The 23,091-nt window shown below is 44.9% G+C and overlaps 1 protein-coding gene across 1 annotated transcript in view; it reads left to right on the top strand.

The window, feature by feature from the left end:
* The window catches only part of WASHC5 (WASH complex subunit 5), a 65,444-nt gene that overhangs the window by 41,947 nt on the left and 406 nt on the right, over positions 1-23,091 (top strand). The window contains exons 18-28 of the mRNA XM_066379476.1: positions 682-783; positions 3,143-3,322; positions 4,826-4,950; positions 7,767-7,929; positions 8,535-8,637; positions 8,726-8,805; positions 11,864-11,967; positions 13,247-13,376; positions 15,036-15,132; positions 16,437-16,590; positions 20,004-20,091. Coding sequence (XP_066235573.1) covers positions 682-783; positions 3,143-3,322; positions 4,826-4,950; positions 7,767-7,929; positions 8,535-8,637; positions 8,726-8,805; positions 11,864-11,967; positions 13,247-13,376; positions 15,036-15,132; positions 16,437-16,590; positions 20,004-20,091 — 1,326 coding nt within the window. The remainder of the gene's footprint in view (positions 1-681; positions 784-3,142; positions 3,323-4,825; positions 4,951-7,766; positions 7,930-8,534; positions 8,638-8,725; positions 8,806-11,863; positions 11,968-13,246; positions 13,377-15,035; positions 15,133-16,436; positions 16,591-20,003; positions 20,092-23,091) is intronic.

Below are 23,091 nucleotides of genomic sequence, written 5' to 3'. Positions count from 1 at the left end.
ACTATCTTTTTTTTTTTTTACCAATTTTAAAAAGAGACAAGTTCCCAGGAGTTCAAAGGAGTGCCTTAGCGCTGTTTGATGTTTTCTGGATCTGATAGGAGAGACGTCTTTTGTGAAGTGACAAAAGCTTTCTCATTACAGAAAAAAGAATCAACAAAATCAGCTTAGATAACAGATTAGCTCTGATATTTTATCTCCCTAATTATAAACACTATTCCAAGAGGGCTGATGGAAAAGAGGATTGTCAAATCTGCAGAGCCAAAACCGGAATCTGCCCACATGGCTACGGATGCCCTGAGGTGACATCTGGAGGAAAGACACGCTCCACTCCAGTGCAGGCCTCCGTCTCACCCCTCCTGGGGATGTGGACCTCTTTTACTTTTAATGAAGTGATTAAAATGTGGGGCAACTTAAGACTTCCCATACCCACCATCTTCAAAAGATCATGTAACATTATCCTCACGTGTTTTGCTGAGATAAACCAAGTCCTAAAGAGGTGACGGGCTTACTGATCCCATCCCGGCTGCCGCAGATCGCAGAGGGCAGGAGAGGACAACAGCCCCAGCCCGGTGGAAAGTGGTGGAGAGGTGCTCCCCTGTGGGTGCTGGACACCCCTTCCCCAGAGGCCTCAGCACAGGGCTCTTCCTCACTGCCATTGATTCCCCTTTGATTTGCACCCAGGTGGACCCCAAACAGCTGCTGGAAGACGGAATAAGGAAGGAGCTCGTCAAACGGGTCGCTTTCGCTCTTCATAGGGGATTGATCTTCAACCCTCGAGCCAAGGTACCAGAGGACCGAAATGAATGTCCTTTCTCTTTCTGTCTGTTCAGTTTGAGAAAATGGACCATTTTTAACAAGATCTTTCCTCCAACATATATCTAATATATGGCTTTCAGTACAATTAACAGATGTACTTTTTGATCCTATATTGTAATCTGTTCATATTTTAAGAAAATCCTTTTTAAAATTAGTACTGTTTTCCTTCACCTGTTGATCCCTTAATTTAAGAATTGAGGCCTGACCTGTGGTGGCGCAGTGGATGGAGCGTTGACCTGGAATGCTGAGGTTGCCGGTTCAAAACCCTGGGCTTGCCCGGTCAGGGCACATGTGGGAGTTGGGGCTTCCTGCTCCTCCCCCTAAAATGAATAAATAAATAAAAATAATTAAAAAAAAAAAAAGAATTGAAACTGATGTTTGTAATTCAGAGTTACTTCTTGTGGTTAAAAGAATTTGTTAACCCTAAATCAGACAGGAACTACAAAAGCTGTGTTTTTATTTTGTTTAATATGTTAAGGTATATGGTGTTTTGGTTTTTTGTTTTACAGACTTCTATCCCTTCTCTGTCTCCCGCCCTACTCCTCATAGTGCTTCCTGAAATCACCAAGAAACTAAGCTATTTGGGCCCAAATGTTTCTCTAGGGCAGTGTTTTTCAACCAATGTGCCATGGCACACTAGTGTGCCGTGAGACATGGTCAGGTGTGCCGTGGGGAAGTTAAACATGGGTCCCCAAACTACAGCCCGCGGAGGCTATTTATCCAGCCTGCTGCCAGCTGCCTCCATCCGAACATAAACATTCCCCTCACAATCCCTCCAGCTATCAGCGACAGGAAGAGTGGAGGCACAGGGAACGCTCACTGACCAATCACCTTCTAGGATTCATCCCGACCACTAGCGATGAACCAATCGTAGGCCGCCTCTCATCCACACCCAGGAAGGTCCCTGCTCGGGCTGCCGCGCACTTGTCATCATTGTGTGGCCACAGCGAGTAGTTGAAGCTGCTACTCCTCCCCATGGTCCTGATTTCTAATCCTGGTCAGGACTGGAGGTAAATGTTGCCACCCCTAGATGAAGCCTCAGCCTCAGCTGGTTATGTCTATCCTGATGGTATATATAGATATTTGACCTTTTTCTTTTTAAAAGAGGCCCCCGCAGAGGGTGATATACAATGCATCACAATGTTATCTATATTGTATATGGCCTCCTGAAGGGTCATCTTCTTAAAGAGCTCAAATTTCTATATACACCATCAAAACAGACAGAACCAAGGCCCCTGCACCCAGCTGACCATGGGATTTGAACCCACAACCTCAGGGGAGAACTCTAGTATTTATCAGAATCCTTACCTAGAAAGCAAACTTCTCAATCTGACAGTAGAGATGCTCTGAGGACTTATGAGGTTACACAAGTACCCAACATTTTCTAAAATTGATTTTTTCCAGTCTCTATATAGAGAGAGTATTTGCCAAATTGATTTGAACCCACAACCTTGATGAAAGCTCCAGTATCTATTAGCGGGACTGTATATATGAGGAGATACATGGGACTGTATATATGAGGGGTTACATGGGACTGTATATGAGGGGATACATGGGACTGTATATGAGGGGATACATGGGACTGTATATATGAGGAGATACATGGGACTGTATATGAGGGGATACATGGGACTGTATATGAGGGGATACATGGGACTGTATATATGAGGAGATACATGGGACTGTATATATGAGGGGTTACATGGGACTGTATATATGAGGGATGTTACATGGGACTGTATATATGAGGGATGTTACATGGGACTGTATATATGAGGAGGTTATCCTTTTTTATTTAACTTTTTTTTTAATAAATGTAATTTATTTAAACTTTAAATAAATTCTAACAGTTAAGAGTGTCATTTTGTGTCATTTTGGTAGGTGGTGTGCCCCAGGATTTTGTAAATGTAAAAAATGTGCCACGGCTCAAAAAAGGTTGAAAATCACTGCTCTAGGGTCAGGAATATGGTAATTTTTCTCAGAAAAAAATTTAGGCCTGAAATTTATCTGTAGGGTACTTTTCATCTCAGTAAATTCAATTTAAAATAGTTAAAGTATTTAAGATAGATATATTCATCAAATGACATAGATAAATCAGCATTCACTTTTTGTGTGAGGCTTCCTTCCCGAATGAATGAAATCGATTTTTTGCTGAATTTCAGACATCAGTTATCAGTCATCCTAGATGGGCAGGAAACAGGTATTTCCACAGCTAGCTAGTACTATCATTATGGTCTCTTAGGGTATCAGTTAAAGTCTAATGTAGATATTAGTGATTGGCAGTCTACTGCAGTATAACAGAATTTATGTTTCCCTGTTTGCACAGCCAAGTGAACTGATGCCTAAGCTGAAAGAGTTGGGAGCTACCATGGATGGATTTCACCGTTCTTTTGAATACATACAGGACTACGTCAACATCTATGCTTTGAAGATTTGGCAGGAAGAAGTATCTCGTATTATAAATTATAATGTGGAGCAGGAGTGTAATAACTTCTTAAGAACAAAGGTATCTAAATGCATTTTTAAGCTCTTGACTAGATTTGTTATTTCTGACTTTTAAACTACATACCCCAGACTTCAGAAATGCCAGCGAGAAAGTTTGTTTAAGCAGTTACTAAAAATCAGTAAGCACTAGAAAGTCACGAATACCTTTGGTGTACCATGAGGAGGAGCTGTGAAGATTTCAGAAAAGTTTATATGACACCTGACCCCTAGGCATTCATTGTCCTAAGGAGAAACCAGACATGATTATATGGCTACAGAATGCATCTGTTTGTTGTCATTGTTGTAACTCAAGTGATAGAGAGTTCAGAAGACTTAAGAGTCAGTTGGGTTTGATTGGAGGGTGTTCCTAAGAGCAGAATTGCTGGGTCATATGGTAATTCTGTGTGTAACTTATTGATGAACCCCCAAGCTGTTTCCCACAGTGTCTGCACCATGTTTTTTTCACCAGCAATATCTTAGGGTTCTAATTTCCTAATTTCTCCACACTCTCACCGCACTTGGTATTTTCCTTTAAAAAAAAAAGAAGCCCTGGCCGGTTGGCTCAGTGGTAGAGCATCGGCCTGGCGTGCAGGAGTCCCGGGTTCGATTCCCGGCCAGGGCACACAGGAGAAGCGCCCATCTGCTTCTCCACCCCTCCCCCTCTCCTTCCTCTCTGTCTCTCTCTTCCCCTCCTGCAGCCAAGGCTCCATTGGAGCAAAGTTTGCCCGGGTGCTGAGGATGGCTCCATGGCCTCTGCCTCAGGTGCTAGAATGGCTCTGGTTGCAACAGAGCAACGCCCCAGATGGGCAGAGCATCGCCCCCTGGTGGGCATGCAGGGTGGATCCTGGTCGGGCGCATGCAGGAGTCTGTCTGACTGCCTCCCCTTTTCCAACTTCAGAAAAATACAAAAAAAAAAAAAAGAATGTAGCCATCCTAATAGGTGTGAAGTGGTATTTCATAGTGGCTTTGACTTGCATTGTCCTAATGACTAGTGATGTTGAACATCCTTCCCTGTGCTCTTCTCCATTTCTGTATCTTCCCCAGAGAAATATCTACTTAGTCCTTTCCCTACTTTTTAACTGGGTTATTTGAGCATCAGATTCTTAGGTAGCACGGCTGAGAAGTTAGATTTTAGTCAGTAGTTAACAAGGGTCCGCTCTGTATGCTTTTAATTAGGAAATTAATGATTCAGGTGTTGAAAGGTTAAGTATCTTCCAACCTTATGATAATTTGGATTTTTATTATTACACTGATACACATTACCTTATGAGCCAAAAAGCCAGAATTTCTTTTGTCTCTTCTTATCCTCATTCATCTTACTCTTTCATAAATGTTTCTTTTTTAATAAATGTTTTTATTTGGCATTTTAGAATGACTATTGATACAGTTTTAAAAGTTCCCTATTTGAAACCAAGGAGTATTCACTGTCACTCTTTATACAACATTATCCTTGTAAAACTACGTGGGAAAAGCATCACTAGGTTACCTTGTCAAAGATATCCTAAATATTTGTTATTTCTCCTAGATTCAAGACTGGCAAAGTATGTATCAGTCCACTCATATTCCGATACCAAAGTTTACCCCTGTGGATGAGTCTGTCACATTTATTGGTCGACTCTGCAGAGAAATCCTGCGGATCACAGACCCAAAGTAGGTGCATCTGAATTCCCCTGGGCCGCGAACACCACGGACAATCCAAGTCTAAACGCACATTGCACGCACTCAGGTCCCGCCTGTTCCGGCCGTGGCTGGATCCCTTCCGCTGGGTGGATTGAAATGCACTTTTTGAGCCTGCTTATTTTCCGCAGTGTGACTGAGGTGACCTCAGTCCAAAGAAATATAGATGGAAGCACCCCAAGTTCTGTGGCCACCTTCAGTCTTTGCTTCTCTTGCTCTCCAGTGAACATGCTACTTGCTCGGATCTGTGCACATCCAACATACCAAATTTTTTTAAAAATTTAAAGTCGCTCATCTGTATCCAGTATCCTTGACATGCTTCCCCATTCTAGTCTCTGGGTCTTGCACTTCTCAGTTTGTATCCCGACCCTTTAAGACTACCTCGTTTCCTAGCCCGACACCCCAGCCCCTTCGATAGTAAGAACTAACATTTGGTTGAGCGTGTATCTTGTGCTCTCTTCCCAGAACACAACCACATTCTTTCATTTACTCATTACAAGAATCTTATGAGCTCAGCATTATTCTTTCCATTTGAAAGATGCAGTAACTGAGGCAAGAGAAGCAAAAGCACTTGCCCAGGATCACAGAGTTAAGGAATGGTGGACCCCGAATAAACATCAGGCCCTCTGACTCTGGAGCCCAGCTCTGAGGTCCTGTGGCTTCAAAGGCAGACTCCATAGCTTTGCAGGCAGTGAGTCACAGTGTATGTGTAGTCACAAAAATCTCATAGGCTCAAAACTGCCCTTGACAATATGTAAACTTCTTCCCAAAATCCCGGCGGAAATGAGTTTTGTCTAAAGGAGTAATTGATCCAAAATGTTTTGTAGCGCCTCCTTTCTTGGTGCCCATGAGTTAATCACTGAATCCTTCTGGAAAACTCCCCACCTAATGCCATGCTAATACTTGCAGAAAGGATCAGGCATGACTGGGGATTTTGTGTCATATATCAATTTCCCCCTCAGTGTTGACAGCCTCCTAAGAGACGCACTCAAAGTTCCGGACCTGGACAATGGAAGGACACCGAGCCTGAGAGAAGTCATAATGTGCTTCTGGAACTCACCTTGTTCTTCTGATTTACTTCCAATGAAGTCTCCCTACCTCTGAGGCTCTTCTAACTCCCTCCCAAACCCCATTTCAGCGATGTTACACACTGGGTCTTAGCATAGGAGCCGGTCATCTCCCTCCCAAACCCCATTTCAGCGATGTTACACACTGGGTCTTAGCATAGGAGCCGGGTCATCTCCCTCCCACACCCCATTTCAGCGATGTTACACACTGGGTCTTAGCATAGGAGCCGGTCATCTCCCTCCCACACCCCATTTCAGCGATGTTACACACTGGGTCTTAGCATAGGAGCCGGTCATCTCCCTCCCACACCCCATTTCAGCGATGTTACACACTGGGTCTTAGCATAGGAGCCGGTCATCTCCCTCCCACACCCCATTTCAGCGATGTTACACACTGGGTCTTAGCATAGGAGCCGGTCATCTCCCTCCCACACCCCATTTCAGCGATGTTACACACTGGGTCTTAGCATAGGAGCCGGTCATCTCCCTCCCACACCCCATTTCAGCGATGTTACACACTGGGTCTTAGCATAGGAGCCGGTCATCTCCCTGCCACACCCCATTTCAGCGATGTTACACACTGGGTCTTAGCATAGGAGCCGGTCATCTCCCTCCCACACCCCATTTCAGCGATGTTACACACTGGGTCTTAGCATAGGAGCGGGTCATCTGTGCAATCTGGGCAGTTGCAGAGGCTGGGACTCTGCCAGACCTGCTGAATCAGACTCTCCAAGAGTGGACTGGCCACCTGCTTTATAATATGTTGTTCCGGTGATTTAAGGTGTCTACCCCAACATCAGAGAACCATTAAAATGGTAGCTAAGGCCTGACCTGTGGTGGCGCAGTGGGATAAAGCGTCGACCTGGAACACTGAGGTTGCCGGTTTGAAACCTTGGGCTTGCCTGGTCAAGGCATATATGGGAGTTGATACTTCCTGCTCCTCCCCCTTCTCTCTCTCTCTCCCCTCTCTCTAAAAATCAATAAAAAAAATTTAAAAATTAAAAAATGGTGGCTAAGCATGTGGTGTTGGAATCAGGCCTCTCTAAGCCTTGGGTAGCTCACCTGTAAACTGAGTGTCAAATGGCTTGTATTTCACAGAGCTATTACGAGGAAGGAAAAGGATAGCACTCAGAAGGCACTTAGCCCAGCACCTGCCACCTAAGAAGTGTCTGTAAATACTGTTGGCTGTTGTCATCATCGTCACACTCCTGAGTCTAAAAGGAATCATTAGTTGATGACCAAAACTGGGAGGAGAAAGGAAGTGGCTTTGTCATCATACTCTCAAATGTTAGGGCACTAGGATTCAGAGTTTCTCTCTTACCAGAATGGAAATGACATCTGACTATCTTGACCACAGTCTCTGGAAATTTACATGGAGAGAGACGCCTGCATTCTAACATCCTCCAGCCTGACGCCCAGCTCCAACCTTGTCCTCTTGACATGACTCTAAACAATAGCTCAACTCAATAGAAATGAGTCAGTTAAACCAGTGACATAGCACAGGGCAGGGAAAGATGTTGTAACTGAGTTTTACCTTCCTGGTCAATCAGGCGTCACTGTGAAAATATCTTCTTGGGAGCCTAGAAACAGAGGTTATTCAACACAGATCGTGTCACGGTTGCTATTCATGTCTGATGCCCTAAATCCTGTTGAGCCCCACATCTCTTAAGGATGACTCTTCCGCGGCTTTTCGGTGTGAGGTGTGTTTTGCTTTTGTTTTAGAGTGACATGTTACATTGACCAGCTGAACACTTGGTATGATATGAAAACTCATCAAGAAGTGACCAGCAGCCGCCTCTTCGCAGAAATCCAGACCACGTTGGGAACTTTCGGGCTGAACGGGCTCGACAGGCTCCTGTGCTTTATGATAGTAAAGGAGTTACAGGTGAGCCTCCCGGCTTCCGTGCATGTTTCCTGCTAGCCTGGGAGAGGAGACAGTAGATCATTTGAGTTTTCTTTCATTCTTTCCCATACTGAGATGTGTATGTAAGAACAAGAATCAACTAGAATTTCTTGGCCAGCAGAGTATTTTTATGTTTAGATTTGTGTGAATTTCATCTTGGGAAGATAAGACAATTTTTCTGTTTAAAGCCAGCAAGTATGTCCTCCTTCAAAAGGGATGTTTCTAATTGGAACCAGAAGTTGCTGCTTCCTATCACCCTAGGCAGTGGTCAGCAAACTCATCAGTCAGCAGAGCCAAATATCAACAGTACAATGATTGAAATTTCTTTTGAGAGCCAAATTTTTTAAACTTAAACTATATAGGTAGGTACATTCCCTATCGAGGTAGCGCCCGCACGTGGTATTTTGTGGAAGAGCCACACTCAAGGGGCCAAGGAGCCGCATGTGGCTCGCGAGCTACAGTTTGCCGACGAGGGCAGTGTGCTGTGATTAGGCCGGTCTTTCTATGTTGTCCCTAATGTTCAGTTAACTGGAGTGCTTGCCCATTTAATTCATTGTGTTTTGTTCTTTGATTTTGACTTCTTCTAGAATTTCCTCAGTATGTTTCAGAAAATTATCATGAGGGACAAAACGGTTCAGGATACTTTGAAAACCCTCATGAGTGCTGTCAGCCCCCTCAAAGGCATTGTGGGTAAGTGTTCTGAAACTAGCCGGAAGTGGAGATAACACTGTAACCTTTCCAAATTCACTAAATGGAAAATTATATTTTAACCTTTCAGCAAATTCGAATAAAATTTATTTTTCCGCCATTGCCAAAACACAGAAGATTTGGACAGCTTATCTCGAGGCCATAATGAAGGTACGTTGTGGAGGAAAGGGTGATAATCAATGCTATTGATACATTTCTTAAATTATTCACTTCTTATAACGCTGTTGCCCGAAGAAAAACACTTGTTTTTTTTTTTATTTGTCCTTTTTCTTCTTTATTTTGTCATTAAAACATGAAATACAATACTTCAGTTTGTCATTGTTTCTATAATTCATTTGTTTCTTTGTCTTCCTCTCTGGGGCTGTTCTTGGCTATGCTTTTTATTGGTCTCTTGTTTTCCTTTTGTTCAGGGAATGTGTTTCTCTTTGAAATGCCTTTTGGCAGGAGGTGCCTTCACACAGGAAATGGAAAATGTCCTCCCTCGGTAATAATCCGTCCTCACAAAGCACGTTCCTTCAGTGATCTGTCCATCTACAGACTGTCTGTCTCTCTCCCCTCTGTGTTCACATCGGTGTTAAGAGCCAGGCTCTCTGGGGCATGACTTGTCCGTACACCATAGACATAACCCTGTGTCTTTGGAAATGAACAAGAAAGTGAAATGAGAGATGAATCTGCTGGATGGGAATCAACTTATTGTAGAACCTGCTCCTGTGCTCTCACCCTTGACAATGACAGTGGCTCCCAAGGGCCCTCTGACTCCTCTGTGTGTCCTTCTCTTATCACTCAATGTCCTAAGACATCTGACAGCCCTTTGTTGAGCACTTGTTATGTACAAAGCACTGTCAGTTGTTGGGTGACACACAATTAAAGGAATCACTACCTGTCTCCTCAGAAAATCTAACCGTCTGCTAGATTTCCTGGTGGGAAACTGATTCATGGGTAAAGTATCACATAGCAAAGGAAAAGTCTAGAATGCCTTAGGAACAAAAGTTCCGTTCCCTTGTTCCCAATTACAGAAGTTGCTCATTGAGGCAGGACTCATTGTTGATTGGCCAAATTCACAATGTATTTTCCATAATTTCAGTAAGTTGTTTATGGTTTTGTATGTGTGTATGCGTGTTTAATTTGGAAATGTCAACAGAATAGGTAACACGGGAGCCTTTGGCTGTTAGGTAGGTGTCCTTCGTTACATAGCTCTGACATTCCCTCTCCAAGTGGTGTTCAGATACTGAGAGCCACTCAGGCCAAGTTTTCTAATTGCTGCAAAACCTTCTGGGCGGACTGAGGTTGGACAGGCCTCACTCTTATCTCTGTAGGAGGCCGGGGAGATGATGGGTTCTTGGGTTCTTGGAAGAGGCTTGGAAGTTGTCGGCTTGGTTGCCAGGTGTTCGGAGTCCAGTGGCTATTCCAGACCGCTGTTCATTGTGATTGCTGGTAATTCAACAGTAGCCAAGTCAGTGATCCAGATCTAAGGCCCCCCGAGGACAAATTTGTCATTTTGGAAATACTCTGTGCTTTTCAATAGTAACAGTAGCCACTAGCCATGGGTTGATACTGAGTACTTGAAATGTGACTTAGGGGCCCAGGAACTGAACCTTTACTTTTTATATCATTGTATTCATTGTATTCATTTTAAATAAATGGCCACATGTGGCTAGTAGCTGCTGTATTGGTCAGTGCAACACTAGGGAAATCATGGAGAAAGTGATAATCCAAACAGCTCGAAATAAGCAAATAGATGGGTAGGATGAGCTCCCTGGCGCCCTGGCCTCCAGCATTGTACAGAAGGCTTGGAGTGAGCACCACAGAGAGAGAGCGTCAGTCACGGGTATGTTTCCATTTCTAGATTGATGCTTTTAAGGGACTCCTTGACATAGAGTATCTAGAATTAAGTAAGGAAGTATATGAGCCAATTCAAGGTGGAGGTAGCCTGAGAGAACCCACTATTTTTGTGGCCTTGCCCTATTTTGATTTCTAAATGATAATGTCTTTTCTATTAAAAAAAGATTTCTTACTTATAAACAACACTTTTTACATTGACTTTTATTTTCCTCACATAAGTAAAATGGTATTCTATTAAGACATTTGAAGTCACTTAACACTAACCATTACAAGCTCCATTTATCTAAATAATAACTTTTCTTTGTTCTTAGAGAACTATGCTCTTTTAATGTTTTCTCTGCTCCCAACAACTCGAGAAATATATCCGTTTGCACCTTATTGTGCTGGCATTATAAAACAGCCTCCCCTCCAATTCCTCCTCTCCCCATTGCTAATCTTTTAGGGATACTTCTTCTAAAATGGAAAATAAGAAGTGTATTGGCCCAGGAGAAGTGCACTGCTGTCTCTGTGCTGCTGACAATGTGTGGGAGCAAGCTGAGATCTCTCTGGAACTCGGTCCCGAAGGGTTTGCTGTCACCTGACATAGACATTCAATAGCATTTATGCTCATTGCTACTTGGGAGTTACAGTGATTGCTTCGCCTTGTTAACATAACTTTGTATCACCAATCTGCTCTTTTAATAGTCTGATAGTTATATTTCATTACAGTTGGCTCCTATGATCCTAATTTTATTTCATACACATAAAATAATTATTCTGAGACAATGCCCATATGCTTCACCAGCTTCCAGATGGGTACAAGGTACAAACACAAGGCTAAGGACTCCTGGACTAGGAGTTAGTGTTTTTAGAGGGGCCTCCTTGGTAGAATTTATGTGGATTATTTTTTAACCCAGAGTATTACATGATTTTTATTCCAGAGTGATGTAGAACACTTATATTCACCAAATTTTAGAATTTTTTGAGGGAAATGGCATCCTTAGGATGTGAGAAAGTTCAGTTTAGGACAAGTAAAGGTGTTAGGGCTTCTTCCAGCAGCTGCTAAACTTGGAGAACTTGTTCCGGAAGATTAAAAATAGAGCTCCGAAACAGACACATGCAACACTGAACATTAAAGGGTCGCTCTGTAAAATATTAGGCTTGGGGATATTTGAGGTTGGCATTCTGAAGTCCATGCAAGGGGTGCTTGAATGGTCCCTGCTCCTCCAGCAGGGAGGATGGTGCCCTTAGCCACGAGCCAGTCCAAACAGTGCTTACGTTTTTCTGCAGAACGTTGTGATCCTCCAATGAAAACCTGTCATGTTGGTGTTTGCCTCCTTTGCAATGTTGACCTCTTCTACCTGGTCTTGCTCTTGCTTGTTCACAGGTGGGGCAGATGCAGATTCTGAGACAACAGATTGCCAATGAATTAAATTACTCTTGTCGATTTGACTCCAAACATCTGGCAGCAGCCCTGGAGAATCTCAATAAGTAAGTGCCAGCATTTGAAAGGGCCATCTGTGGGCCTGCATTGTTCATTAGCAGTTAGCAGCCCAGGGTCCTCAACACCTACTCTTTCAAGTTATGGGTAAGGAGGCTCTCTGGATTAATGAGCTTCCTTCCTGTGGAAATCAAATCTGTATTTCCTCAGTATTGTCCCTTGTTGTGTGTGGATGGGTGTATGTGTGTCTCTCTTTTTTTTTTTTTTTTTTTTTGATGGATTCACTTATTCAGCCAACATATACTGATCACTTTATACACATCAGACACTGCTAGGTACTTGCACAGAGGGAGAAAGCGATTACAGTTGACCTTTCAACACGTGGGTTTGAAAGGTCTGCGAGGGTCCACTAATATGCAGATTTTTTTCAGTAAGTACTATAAATGTTTTTTCTCTTATGATTTTCTTATCACTTTCTCTCTCTAGCTTACTTTAAGAATATAGTATATAATATGTGCAACATACGAAATACGTGCTAATTGTGTCATTGGAAAGGCTTCTGGTCAACAGTAGGCTATTAATATTTAAGTTTTAGGGAACAAAGAGTTATATATGAATTTTTGACTGCTCAGGGGGTCAGTGTGTTTAACTCTCGTGTTTTTCAAGGGTCGACCGTATTACCAAAATCTACACTTGATGTTCCACAGCACTGAGTCACTAATTGTCCTGTGGGCCATTAGAAGTGTTTCAGTTACTAGGAGTGGCTCTGGGCACACATCCGGGAGTGTAGTCATATCTTCCACCTCCCCAGCAACTTACTCTCATTTCAAGCCTTCTACTCTTTTTTTTAATTTATTGATTTTTAGCAGAGAGGAAGGTGGGCGGGGAGAGACAGGATCATCGATCTGCTCCTGTATGTGCCCTGACCGGGGATTGAACCGGCAACCTCTGTGCTTCGGATGTGCTCCAACCAACTGAGCTGTCCAGCCAGGGCTCAAGCCTTCTACTTAAAGATACATAATTCATGCTGCTTGGTTGCTAAATTAGTGCTTTTGACATAGTAGGTATTGAAACAGTTCAGTGAATTCGTAAAACTTGAGTAGTGAAAACCTTTGATCTGGGTTAACTCCAGAAGAGAAAGTCATTCGAGGTTGAATTTTACTTATTCCCCATCACAGGCATGACAATTGAGAATTGGAAGGACCAGCCCTTATTTTCCAGATGAGGAGACTAAGGCCCTAAAAGATGACATCAGACGCTGTATTAATTGTTGATAAATTCAGCCAATCTCTAACACTTAGCACGGTTTTGTTTTTTCCTCCCACTTAGGGCTCTCCTAGCAGACATCGAAGCACACTACCAGGACCCTTCCCTTCCGTACCCCAAGGAGGATAACACGCTCCTATACGAAATCACAGCCTACCTGGAGGCGGCTGGCATTCACAACCCACTGAACAAGGTTGCTGATTAAAATACATAATGGTGTGGTGGGGGACAGTGGGGTCCAAAATGGTGATCTGGCCCAGGTGGCCGGTCACTGTGCTAAGCTGGGAGAACCTGGATTCAGACCCCAGAGCCTCCATTCCCCAAGCGTCCCCTTTTTGAGCTCCTGGTTCCCAAGTGTGACAGGATGATGTGTTCACGCCTGCCCTGCCTGACTCTGGCTGTGGGACCCAGGGATTTTACAGTCTGTCGGAGCTCCGTAAAAAGCCCAAAGTGCTCTGTCTGTAAGAGATTCCTTGTAGGTTTGTCAGGTATGATCCTTCCTGCCCGAAGGTGTTCCCTTTGTAATCTCACTTACGACCTGGCCGGCTGCAGACTCTTTCCTCCGAGCCTGGGAGCTTTTCACAAGTTGGTGTCAGATCTCATGGGGCGGCAAAGCCTATTCCCGAATGTTCACGTTTTAATGACTGCTTGTAGGGTGTTCATCTAGACCAGGGGTAGTCAACCTTTTTATATCTACCGCCCACTTTTGTATCTCTGTTAGTAGTAAAATCCAACCACCCACCGGTTCCCCAGTAATGGTGATTTATAAAGTAGGGAAGTAACTTTACTTTATAAAATTTATAAAACAGAGTTACAGCAAGTTAAAGCATATAATAATAATTACTTACCAAGTACTTTATGTCAGGTTTTCACTGAGTTTGGCAGAATAAATCTTTATAATACAACTTACTATAGTTAAATCTATCTTTTTATTTATACTTTGGTTGCTCCGCTACTGCCCACCATGAAAGCTGGAACGCCCCCTAGTGGGTGGGAGGGACTAGGTTGACCAGCACTGCTCTAGACCCTATATTACCTTTGTAAAAACTATAAGGGGTGAAATTTTGATATCTGTATGATGCCCTGGGCTTTTGGTTAAAAGATTGTGACCCACAATAGCAGCTCACATTTTCTGAGTACTTACTACGAGCCGAGCACTGTGTATCGACCGTGGGTGAGATTAGGGAGAGTTGCTGGGATGTGCCCTTGCTGGGTGAGCAGCAGGAGGGTCGGAGGCGGGCCGCTCCCCCAGGGCCCCTCACCAGCGAGGGTGCCAGGGTGGAGCTGGGCAGTCAGAGCTGCTCACCAGAATGCAGCCTGTACCCGGGCCGGTGGGGAGGAGGGATTCTGCCAGGTGAACTGGGAGGGTGGCTGCTCTGGGACGTGGCCCAGGGGAAAGCAGATGGCAGAGGGGACGTCCACTTGCTTTCTGCCTGTGGACTGCCGCTGCTGCCACATGGAGCTCCTTCTTTCCCTCCATGCCCCTCCCTCCCCTTTGCCGTGGCCGCTGTATGTGCTCTCTGTCCCAGGCTTGCTCACCACCTTGTTTTCCTCCCTTTTTAATGACATTCAGAGGCTTGGGGGGGGGGGGTAACTGCTCATCTCTAAGCAAAAGTGTTCCTTTCCCAGGAGGCCTAACTGTTACATGGGTATTTATTTGTGGGGGTGCAGGGGACCCAGTGCTGTTAAATAAAATGCTGAAGGCAGTGAATTCATGGAACCATCCTTGTTTTAGGTAGTCAGAGCAACAAATTGAAATAAAACGGAAACTTTCTCTTTGTAATGTGTATATTCACTGTGGTATTGTGCACTGTCAAGAAACCGTGCGTTTTTCTCACCTTTCTCTTTCCAGATCTACATCACGACCAAGCGCTTATCCTATTTCCCAATTGTCAACTTTCTATTCTTGATCGCTCAGTTGCCAAAACTTCAGTACAACAAAAACCTAGGTATGGTCTGACATTTATTCTTTGCAGTAAGAACCAATATCACCAGGTTAATAACTAATAAAACAGCTCTTTGTATAGAATGCTGTGTCACATAAGAGATCTTTTCTTAATTAAATGTGTGTTTATAAAGTCCATGTCTTTGGGCCTCTGAAATTTAATGCCCCCTAATGAAATGTAGACAGTGGATTTCATATCAACGAACTATAGTCCTTTAATTTCTAATGTTTAGTTACTGACTTTGTTGTGCACATTTTTATAATCACTCTTTTAATTGATTCCCAAGTACTTCCTCTGTTTCCAAACCTTTTTCTAAGTAGAGTTTTTAAAAATTCACTATAGAGGTTAATTTGCTTTGAAAGTATTATAAGACCTTTTTAATAAACAGAACCATATTATTTTTTAATCAGCAAGTGAAGTATTTCCCTTCCTATTTCATAAGCTTTTTTAGGGTAAAGCTGTAGAGTCCATTAGATGTTTATTTTCTCATTCAAAAATATTTCATGATTCCAGACACACCTCCCATAACCAGCCTGTTACTGCCACATAGCACAGAGAGGGTGGCACTGGAGGGGGCCTGACCGTAGGAGGGAGGGAACACCTGCGTGTTCGGATTCTGGTTTCACCACCCTCCACCTGTGTGACGACTGTGGCCAAGTTACTTAACCTCTCAGGCCAATCAGATTTTTAAAATACTTGATATTGTACTCGGCACAGAGCCAGCCCTCAACTGAGGCTCACTCTGTTTTCTGTACGTTGGTCAAAACCAATGTCAAGAAATATTCCAAGCGGATTTAAGGGTTCATCTCACGAGTCAGAGCCTCCTGTTCTCCGTGTTACTACTACTGATGGGTTGTCAGTGCATAAAGACACCTTGTTTACATTAAATACTTTATCCAGCATTTTATTTGTTTTCATTTAAGAGTGTAGTTCAAGGTCTCTTATGTGTCATGCCACTCTTAATAGAAGTTGCTTATAGTTCGTTTTTATTTTCTCGTTTACATTTTTATATCTTGAAGTTTTTGTACAATCACATTCCTTAATTATATAATCCAAAAGAGAACGTGGCAGTAATAAAAATGAGAAATCATTTTGTTGTGTTGAATCTGTCAAATCCCTAGAAACTCTGCCAACCCCAGGCCTAGTTCAAAGTGCAGTCCAAGTTGTCATTCCTTCCAGATGGTCACATGCCAGGGACGATGTGGGCCCAAAGCGTGCGGACATTCACAAACGTTCACACTGAGTGGTGGTGCCGAAGGCCAGCACTTGGCCTGGTGGCGTAACTGGTGATTTGTGGTTCCTCGCAGGAATGGTCTGCCGGAAGCCTGCCGACCCCGTGGACTGGCCTCCGCTCGTCCTGGGACTGCTCACCCTGATGAAGCAGTTCCACTCCCGCTACATGGAGCAGTTCCTGGCACTGGTCGGCCAGTTCATCCGCTCCACAATGGAGCAGTGTACCAGGTGCGTGCGGCCCGCCAGGGAAACGGGATTACTGTGAACCTTGTACGCCAAACTCCTCTGAGTGTCTCCTGGTGGAGACAGGGATGGGCTGCTTACCTTGCTCTGTGCAGCAAGTCAGGGCACATCTTCTTGTTCGGAGGAAATCGGGGTGGGCCCCTCTTAGTCACCCGCCTGGGAGCCCCCGGCGCACTCAGTGATAATTGCATGAATGAGTCACGACCAGAATTAGTGCGGGGAAGACAGTGCAGGCCTGTTCCTCTGTCGGCAGGGATGCCATGCTCAGAACCTAGTGAGCCTGTGTGGCCTGTGGGTACAGCCAGGGGACAGCTCCACCCCTTCCATGGGAGGCAGGGAGCACGTCTGTGGCAGACCTGGGACACAGCTTGAGCTCCTGGTGTCCACCAAAGTTCCTATTTAATACAAAGCTTGTAAACCTCTCTTCTTTTCCCTCCCCAAATGTGGCTGTGCTGGGCTCTGAGCCTCCTTCTCTGTACCCCAAAGGTTGAGCCCAGCTAACTATAATTCTCTGCATGTTACACATTCAAAATCTGGAAGATTACCACCGGTCACTTTTGTCCATATAACTTAAAGACATCAGGGATGGTCTTCCAAGTCCTGTGCTGATGGGACACGATTTCAGAGGCCATTTCATTTTCCTCCACCAAGGGCCTGAGTCAGCTCTTGGGTGTTCCTGGCGGGTCGTTGTCCAGTGTCTGCTGGGACACTCCCACTGATGGGGCTCCCATTACCTCTCAACACAGCACAGCACACTGGTAGAGTCCTTCTTGTAGTTAGAAGTTCCTGAATATCAGCCTGGAATGTCGTGTGGAAATTCCAGTTCGATTCCCAGTCAGGACACACAGGAGAAGCGATCATCTGCTTCTCCACCCCTCCCCCCCCCTCTCTCTATCCCTCTCTCTTCCCTCCTGTGGCCATGGCTTGAATGGTTCAAGCAAGTTGGCCCTGAGCTCTGAGGATGGCTCCATGGCATTACCTCAGGTGCTAAAATAGCTTAGTTGCTGAGCAACGGAGCAGCAGCCCCAGATGGGCAGAGCATCACTTGTTAGGGGTCTTGCCTGGTGGATCCTGGTCGGGGTGCATACAGGAGTCTGTCCGTATACCTGCCTCTCACCCTCTCACTTAATCAAAAATAGATGATAGATAGATACATACATACATACATAAAAGAAATCCTGATTATGATAAATAAAAAATGTCATCCATCTCTCTGAAGATGTCACACACTGAGCCTTCTTCTACCCTTTGACGTTAGATGGAATAAATACAGTGTCCCCCCTTTGTAGTGTCACTTCAGTTGTTAATGTCCCCTGCTGCCTCAGGTCTTCTCTTTCTTTGGGTGAGAGCCTCCACTTGCCCCTGGCGTGCTGTGGAGACCTCCCGTGGGTGCTCTAGTTTGTCACTGGCCACTGTAAAATGTGTTTTCCCAACCCGGTACACGGATTACAGTTACAGCCCTCCTCTTAGGGTGGAGGGTTATCACTCTCCTTCATCCTGCACCCTCTGCTGAGCACAGTGCCCTGAAACTGCAGTCCTAGGTCCTTGACATCCATTGCATATCGGCAGCTAATAGTGATTTGATCTTCTTTTCAAATCCTGGCATCTTTTTCCCATGAGCCTCAGTCAGGCCAGTCCTTCCCTACCTTAGTTAATGGTTACAACACCAAACACTGGGTATTTTTCTAGGACCTATGATCAGCCATGCATCAAAGAGCAGATGTTTTAACAATCGAAAAATAGAAGAGAGCCTGGAAGGATGGGAAGTCTCAATAATGAAGTTGTAACAATCACAAAGTAAGGCCAGTAGCGAGGGAAAGCAGCAGGTTCCAAACATGTGACGCATCTCGCCAGGACCACGGGGGTCAGGTGGCACAAGGGCGGTTGTTTCCAGTCCCCTCCCCGCCGGGCCACCCTCAGCCGCAGTTCAGCATCTGTCAGGAGTGGGCAGGTCCTCCGCCCTCTGCTGCCGCCTTGCTGCTGACTGCCCAGGACGAAGCCTGGCTCTGGTCCGCGTGCTCCTGGCCGCCTGGAGAGAGGTCCTCAGGACCCAGGGGTCGGACTGCAGCTCAGGGTTCCGGCGCCTTGCTGCTGACTGCCCAGGACGAAGCCCGGGTCCGGTCCGCGTGCTCCTGGCCGCCTGGAGAGAGGTCCTCAGGACACAGGGGTCAGACTGCAGCTCAGGGTTCCGGCGCCTTGCTGCTGACTGCCCAGGACGAAGCCCGGGTCCGGTCCGCGTGCTCCTGGCCGCCTGGAGAGAGGTCCTCAGGACACAGGGGTCAGACTGCAGCTCAGGGTTCCGGCGCCTTGCTGCTGACTGCCCAGGACGCAGCCTGGCCCCGGTCCGGCGTGCTACTGGCCGCCTGGAGTTGGACTGCAGCTCAGGGTTCCTGCTTGGGCTGAGTGAGGTGACACAGGAGCTGGAGATGTATGGAGACCTCCCTTCTCTGGTCCCTGCAGGGCAAACGGAAGGTAGCCTGGTCACACACCGAAAGACTAAGCAGTGGGAACCTTTCTGGGGGCAGTCATCAGAAGCATTCTTCTCAAAAGCCAGAATATCACCAGAGAAATCCATTGGTAGTCCAGTGCCACAAAACCCTTGTTATTTAGAAAATGCCAGTCTACATATACCCTGGAAGTAGCTTTCACACCTAAAAACTCATTTTAATAAGAAGAAGGTGGTAAGCTCCACAAGAAGACTGTCCGGCACTTGGCTGCATTCCCCACTGTAGAGAGTGGTGGCGGTATAGTTGTGTGAATGGATACATGACTAGGACCCATGTGGAAGTGTTAGATGCCATACTGAGTTGACCCCCGCCAATATAAGTAGTGGTTCAGGCACAATCCGGGTACTGGGGATAGGGCAAGGGAGACATGACCCAGGCCCTCAAGGAAGCCCCACACAATGGAAAATTTAAGAGGCTGGTAGAAGACACCAAGTATACTGAGAGCATAAGAGAAAAGCCATCTGTCTACAGGTGCCAGGGAGGACTTCCTGGAGGAGGGAGTACCAGGCTGGGCCTGGAAAGACGTCCAGAGGTTTACTTTCAAATGAGCATGCAGAGACTGGAGGGCTTGGGAAAGGTTTCCCTGTTGAGGGGCCTGCCCGTCTTTGAACCACGAAGTGCTGAAGGGTCCAGAGAGAGCTGAGCCAGACAGAGGGCTGGGGCCATATTGCAAAGGCCCACGTAATCCACGGAGAACTTGGGGTCTATCTTCACCGTGCTCTGAAGATGGGCAAGCAGGATAATGATAGAAATCAAGAGGATGTCCTACAGCTCTGTTTCTTCTTTGACTTCACTTAGTAATCTGTCAGCGATTGATTCACTATTTCCGTGTCGTGACTGAGGGGCTCCTGTGTGCAGAGCAGTTCATGGACCCAGACTGTTCTCTTGCAGCCAGAAGGTGCCTGAGATGCCTGCAGACGTGGTGGGTGCCCTCCTGTTCCTGGAGGACTATGTGCGGTACACACAGCTGCCCAGGAGGGTAAGTGATACATACAGAACAATAGTGCCCGTGTGTGGAAGAGTGGCGCTGGCTCATCAGGAGTGAAGGCTAGCCGCTCATGCACCTGCAGGGAGGCCTGTCCCTCACCCCTGCTCTGCCCAGCTCCGCAGTGTCCCCTCCTCCACCATGTGAAGTGCTTTGCAAGAAGACAGAGTTGAAGGCAGCTCCCCTCCCCTCTCATTGTTTGCCGTACTTCCTGCGGACAGCCACTCCCCAGTTCCGGTGAGATGTGCCGTCCAGCGGAGTTCTCGAGGTGTCCAGGCTGGAGAAGCACCGAGCGTGGCGTGTTCGTTCCTTCCTCTCCACAGTAACCTGGCCGAGTTCACACCACGGCTGACATTACCTGTGACAACTCTTTCCAAAATGACACACTACTTTGTACCTTTTAAGAAGTTCTTTTTCTCTCTTACTAGTCATTTCACTTTTGGTAGGTTTTAGCTCAAATTGGGGAGCTTGATGTTAAAATATAAAAGACTTTCAGTAGATGCTGAAAAGCCTGATTTTGAAAAACTTGTAGGTTAGGAATCAAAGATCTTTTTTGATAGCAAAAGCAAAAGATGCTTTAAAAATGAACTGGGAATGCCACCCTGAGCAGTGAGACACCAGTGACCCTCACGGAAGACGGGACCGTAGCTGCTGTGCAGGTGCCAGACGGTAAAGTAAACGCAACAAAAATATGCACAGCGGGGAGAAGACAATTGTACTTATTGAAGATGTCATTCTCTTCCTTGAGTGTCCAGGAGAATCATGGGAAAAACAACTCGGAGTACAGAAAAGCTGGTTATAGAATAATGTATAAAATAAATATTCTAATGACCCAATTCAAAGATATAATGTACAAAAGCTTCTACTCACAGAATTAGCAAGGACATAATATAGCCAAAACTAACCTCTTGAAGAAATATGAAAGAACAATTTAGATAAAGCTATATAATCTTAAAATATAAAATGTGTCCAAGTAGAATTCTGAACGAGATATCAGTTCTTTCTAGTTTATAGCTTTACTTGCAGTTATGATTAAATTTCCAGATAATGTTTTTAACTTGGGGGAAAATAATTTAGACATTTCATAGGATTTGGGTTAAAATAGGATTTGATAAAAAGATGAAAACGTATTATGCCAAGTATGAAAATATATTGTAAGACTACAAAAATCAAAATTGTTTGCTCCTGTTGTGAAAACAGATGGGTCAGTAACCTAAAATGTGTAGCCTAGAAACAAACCGAGCATCTGCAGTCATAGAGAAGGAACAAGAGCGCCTCAAATTAGGGCACAGATTAGAGTCCATTTGAAAAGTGGAATAAATTAGCAGATATTTGACTAAAATTAATATATCAGGTCTCTGAACTTGCTACATAAAGCACCAAGGGAGGAAACCATAAAAAGATTTAGAGATATGATCTCTTATAAATGCTAAATGTAATTCAACAATTCTGTCAAATGTCTCTTAAATTAAAAAGTAGAGAAAGTATTAACAGAGGACCAGTTTTCTTGACTTATAGTGGGCTCTTGACACCAGCAAGAAAAACATAACCCAATCCCAATAGGGAAAAAAAATGGGTGAAGGATACAAACAGGCCATTTCCAGGAAAAGAAATATAAATGGCCAATAGACATCTGTAAAGATGCTCACCCTGACTTCGATTCAAGGAACATGGATCAAAATAATGGTAAATGGCTGTTTCCATCCCCATCAAATCGGTAGAAAGTGAAATGTTGGGTCCCTCCCTATGCTTAGATTAGAAGGTTTGGGGAAGTAGTCCTCAGTCCTGTCAGTGGGAGTGTAAATTGCCTTCTCCTTTTGGGAGAGAAATTTGGCTTTATCTACCTAAAATAGAGGCTTGTAAGCTTACTTACCTGATCCCAGCAATACCACTGCTAGGAATATGTACACAAGGTCACCAAGATGTGTGTGCAGGGATGTTCATAAAATCAGATTTAGCAGAGGTAAAGGACACAAGATTATGTATTTCTAATTGTGTGTGTGTGTGTGTGTGTGTGTGTGTGTGTGTGTGTGTAACCTGAAAGAATTCAATACAAAATAATTATCAGTTTTAGTTTCCTCTAAGGCAGGGGTCTCAAACTCGCGGCCCGCCGAACAATTTTGTGCGGCCCGCAGACTAATCCACGAAGTTCAAAATATTTTGGATAAAATTAAGTAAGCCTAGGGGCCTACTTGTATTTTTCATTTCTCTAGCATCCTATCTAGATATTAGCTTAGTTAACAGCAGTTGTGATGCGAACTACAGTTTCTGGTCGTTTTGTGACACTGAGTAAACTGCATGTACGATTGTGCTTGTTGTACTGATTTTTTTTTGTTTTCAACTGCAGCGAGAAAAGTGTTGCGTAACAGTTGCCTTTTGTAGACCTAGTGCGGCCCGCCTAACGGCTGTGATCTTGCTCTGCAGCCCACATGCTGAGTTGAGTTTGAGACCCCTGCTCTAAGGGATTAAGATTAGATTTCTTTTTTATATTCCTGCATTTGCTAAACTTCCTCTAATTAGCAACTGATACTTTTATAATCAGAAAAAAATTGAACACTGCTTTTAAAAAATACCAATCTCCAGCCTTTGGGGAGTACCTAGCTCTCCACTCGCCGGGTCCACCCCTCAGGGCTTCCCCAGAGAACAGCTAAGAACGGATGCCTCTATGGGCCTTCCTCCTCTCCCCCATCCTGCTGGGTCCCTGTCCTGCTGGGTCCCTTGCCGTTCTTCCTGTCTTCCTAGAGGTACTGCCTCTAGTACTTCCTGACAGATCCAAGTGCCTTTGGGAGCTCAGGTCTGGGGCCAGGGAAGCTGGGCGACATCCTCTGAGATGTTACAGTGCCAGGAAATTAGACAGCAGGACGAGGACCCTGCTGTGAGTCCAAGGCTTCCCTGTGGTTCCCCTTGGTCTAAAAGATATCTTCATTTCTTCATATGGAAAATTTTGGATTTGTTCTGAATGATACCATGAATTATTTAACTCCTTTGTTTTAT

Source organism: Saccopteryx leptura, chromosome 3, assembly GCF_036850995.1.
Source record: "Saccopteryx leptura isolate mSacLep1 chromosome 3, mSacLep1_pri_phased_curated, whole genome shotgun sequence".
NCBI classification, from domain to species: Eukaryota; Metazoa; Chordata; class Mammalia; order Chiroptera; family Emballonuridae; genus Saccopteryx; species Saccopteryx leptura.
Note: the sequence above shows the minus strand (reverse complement) of the source record. Positions and strands in the feature narration are given on the sequence as shown.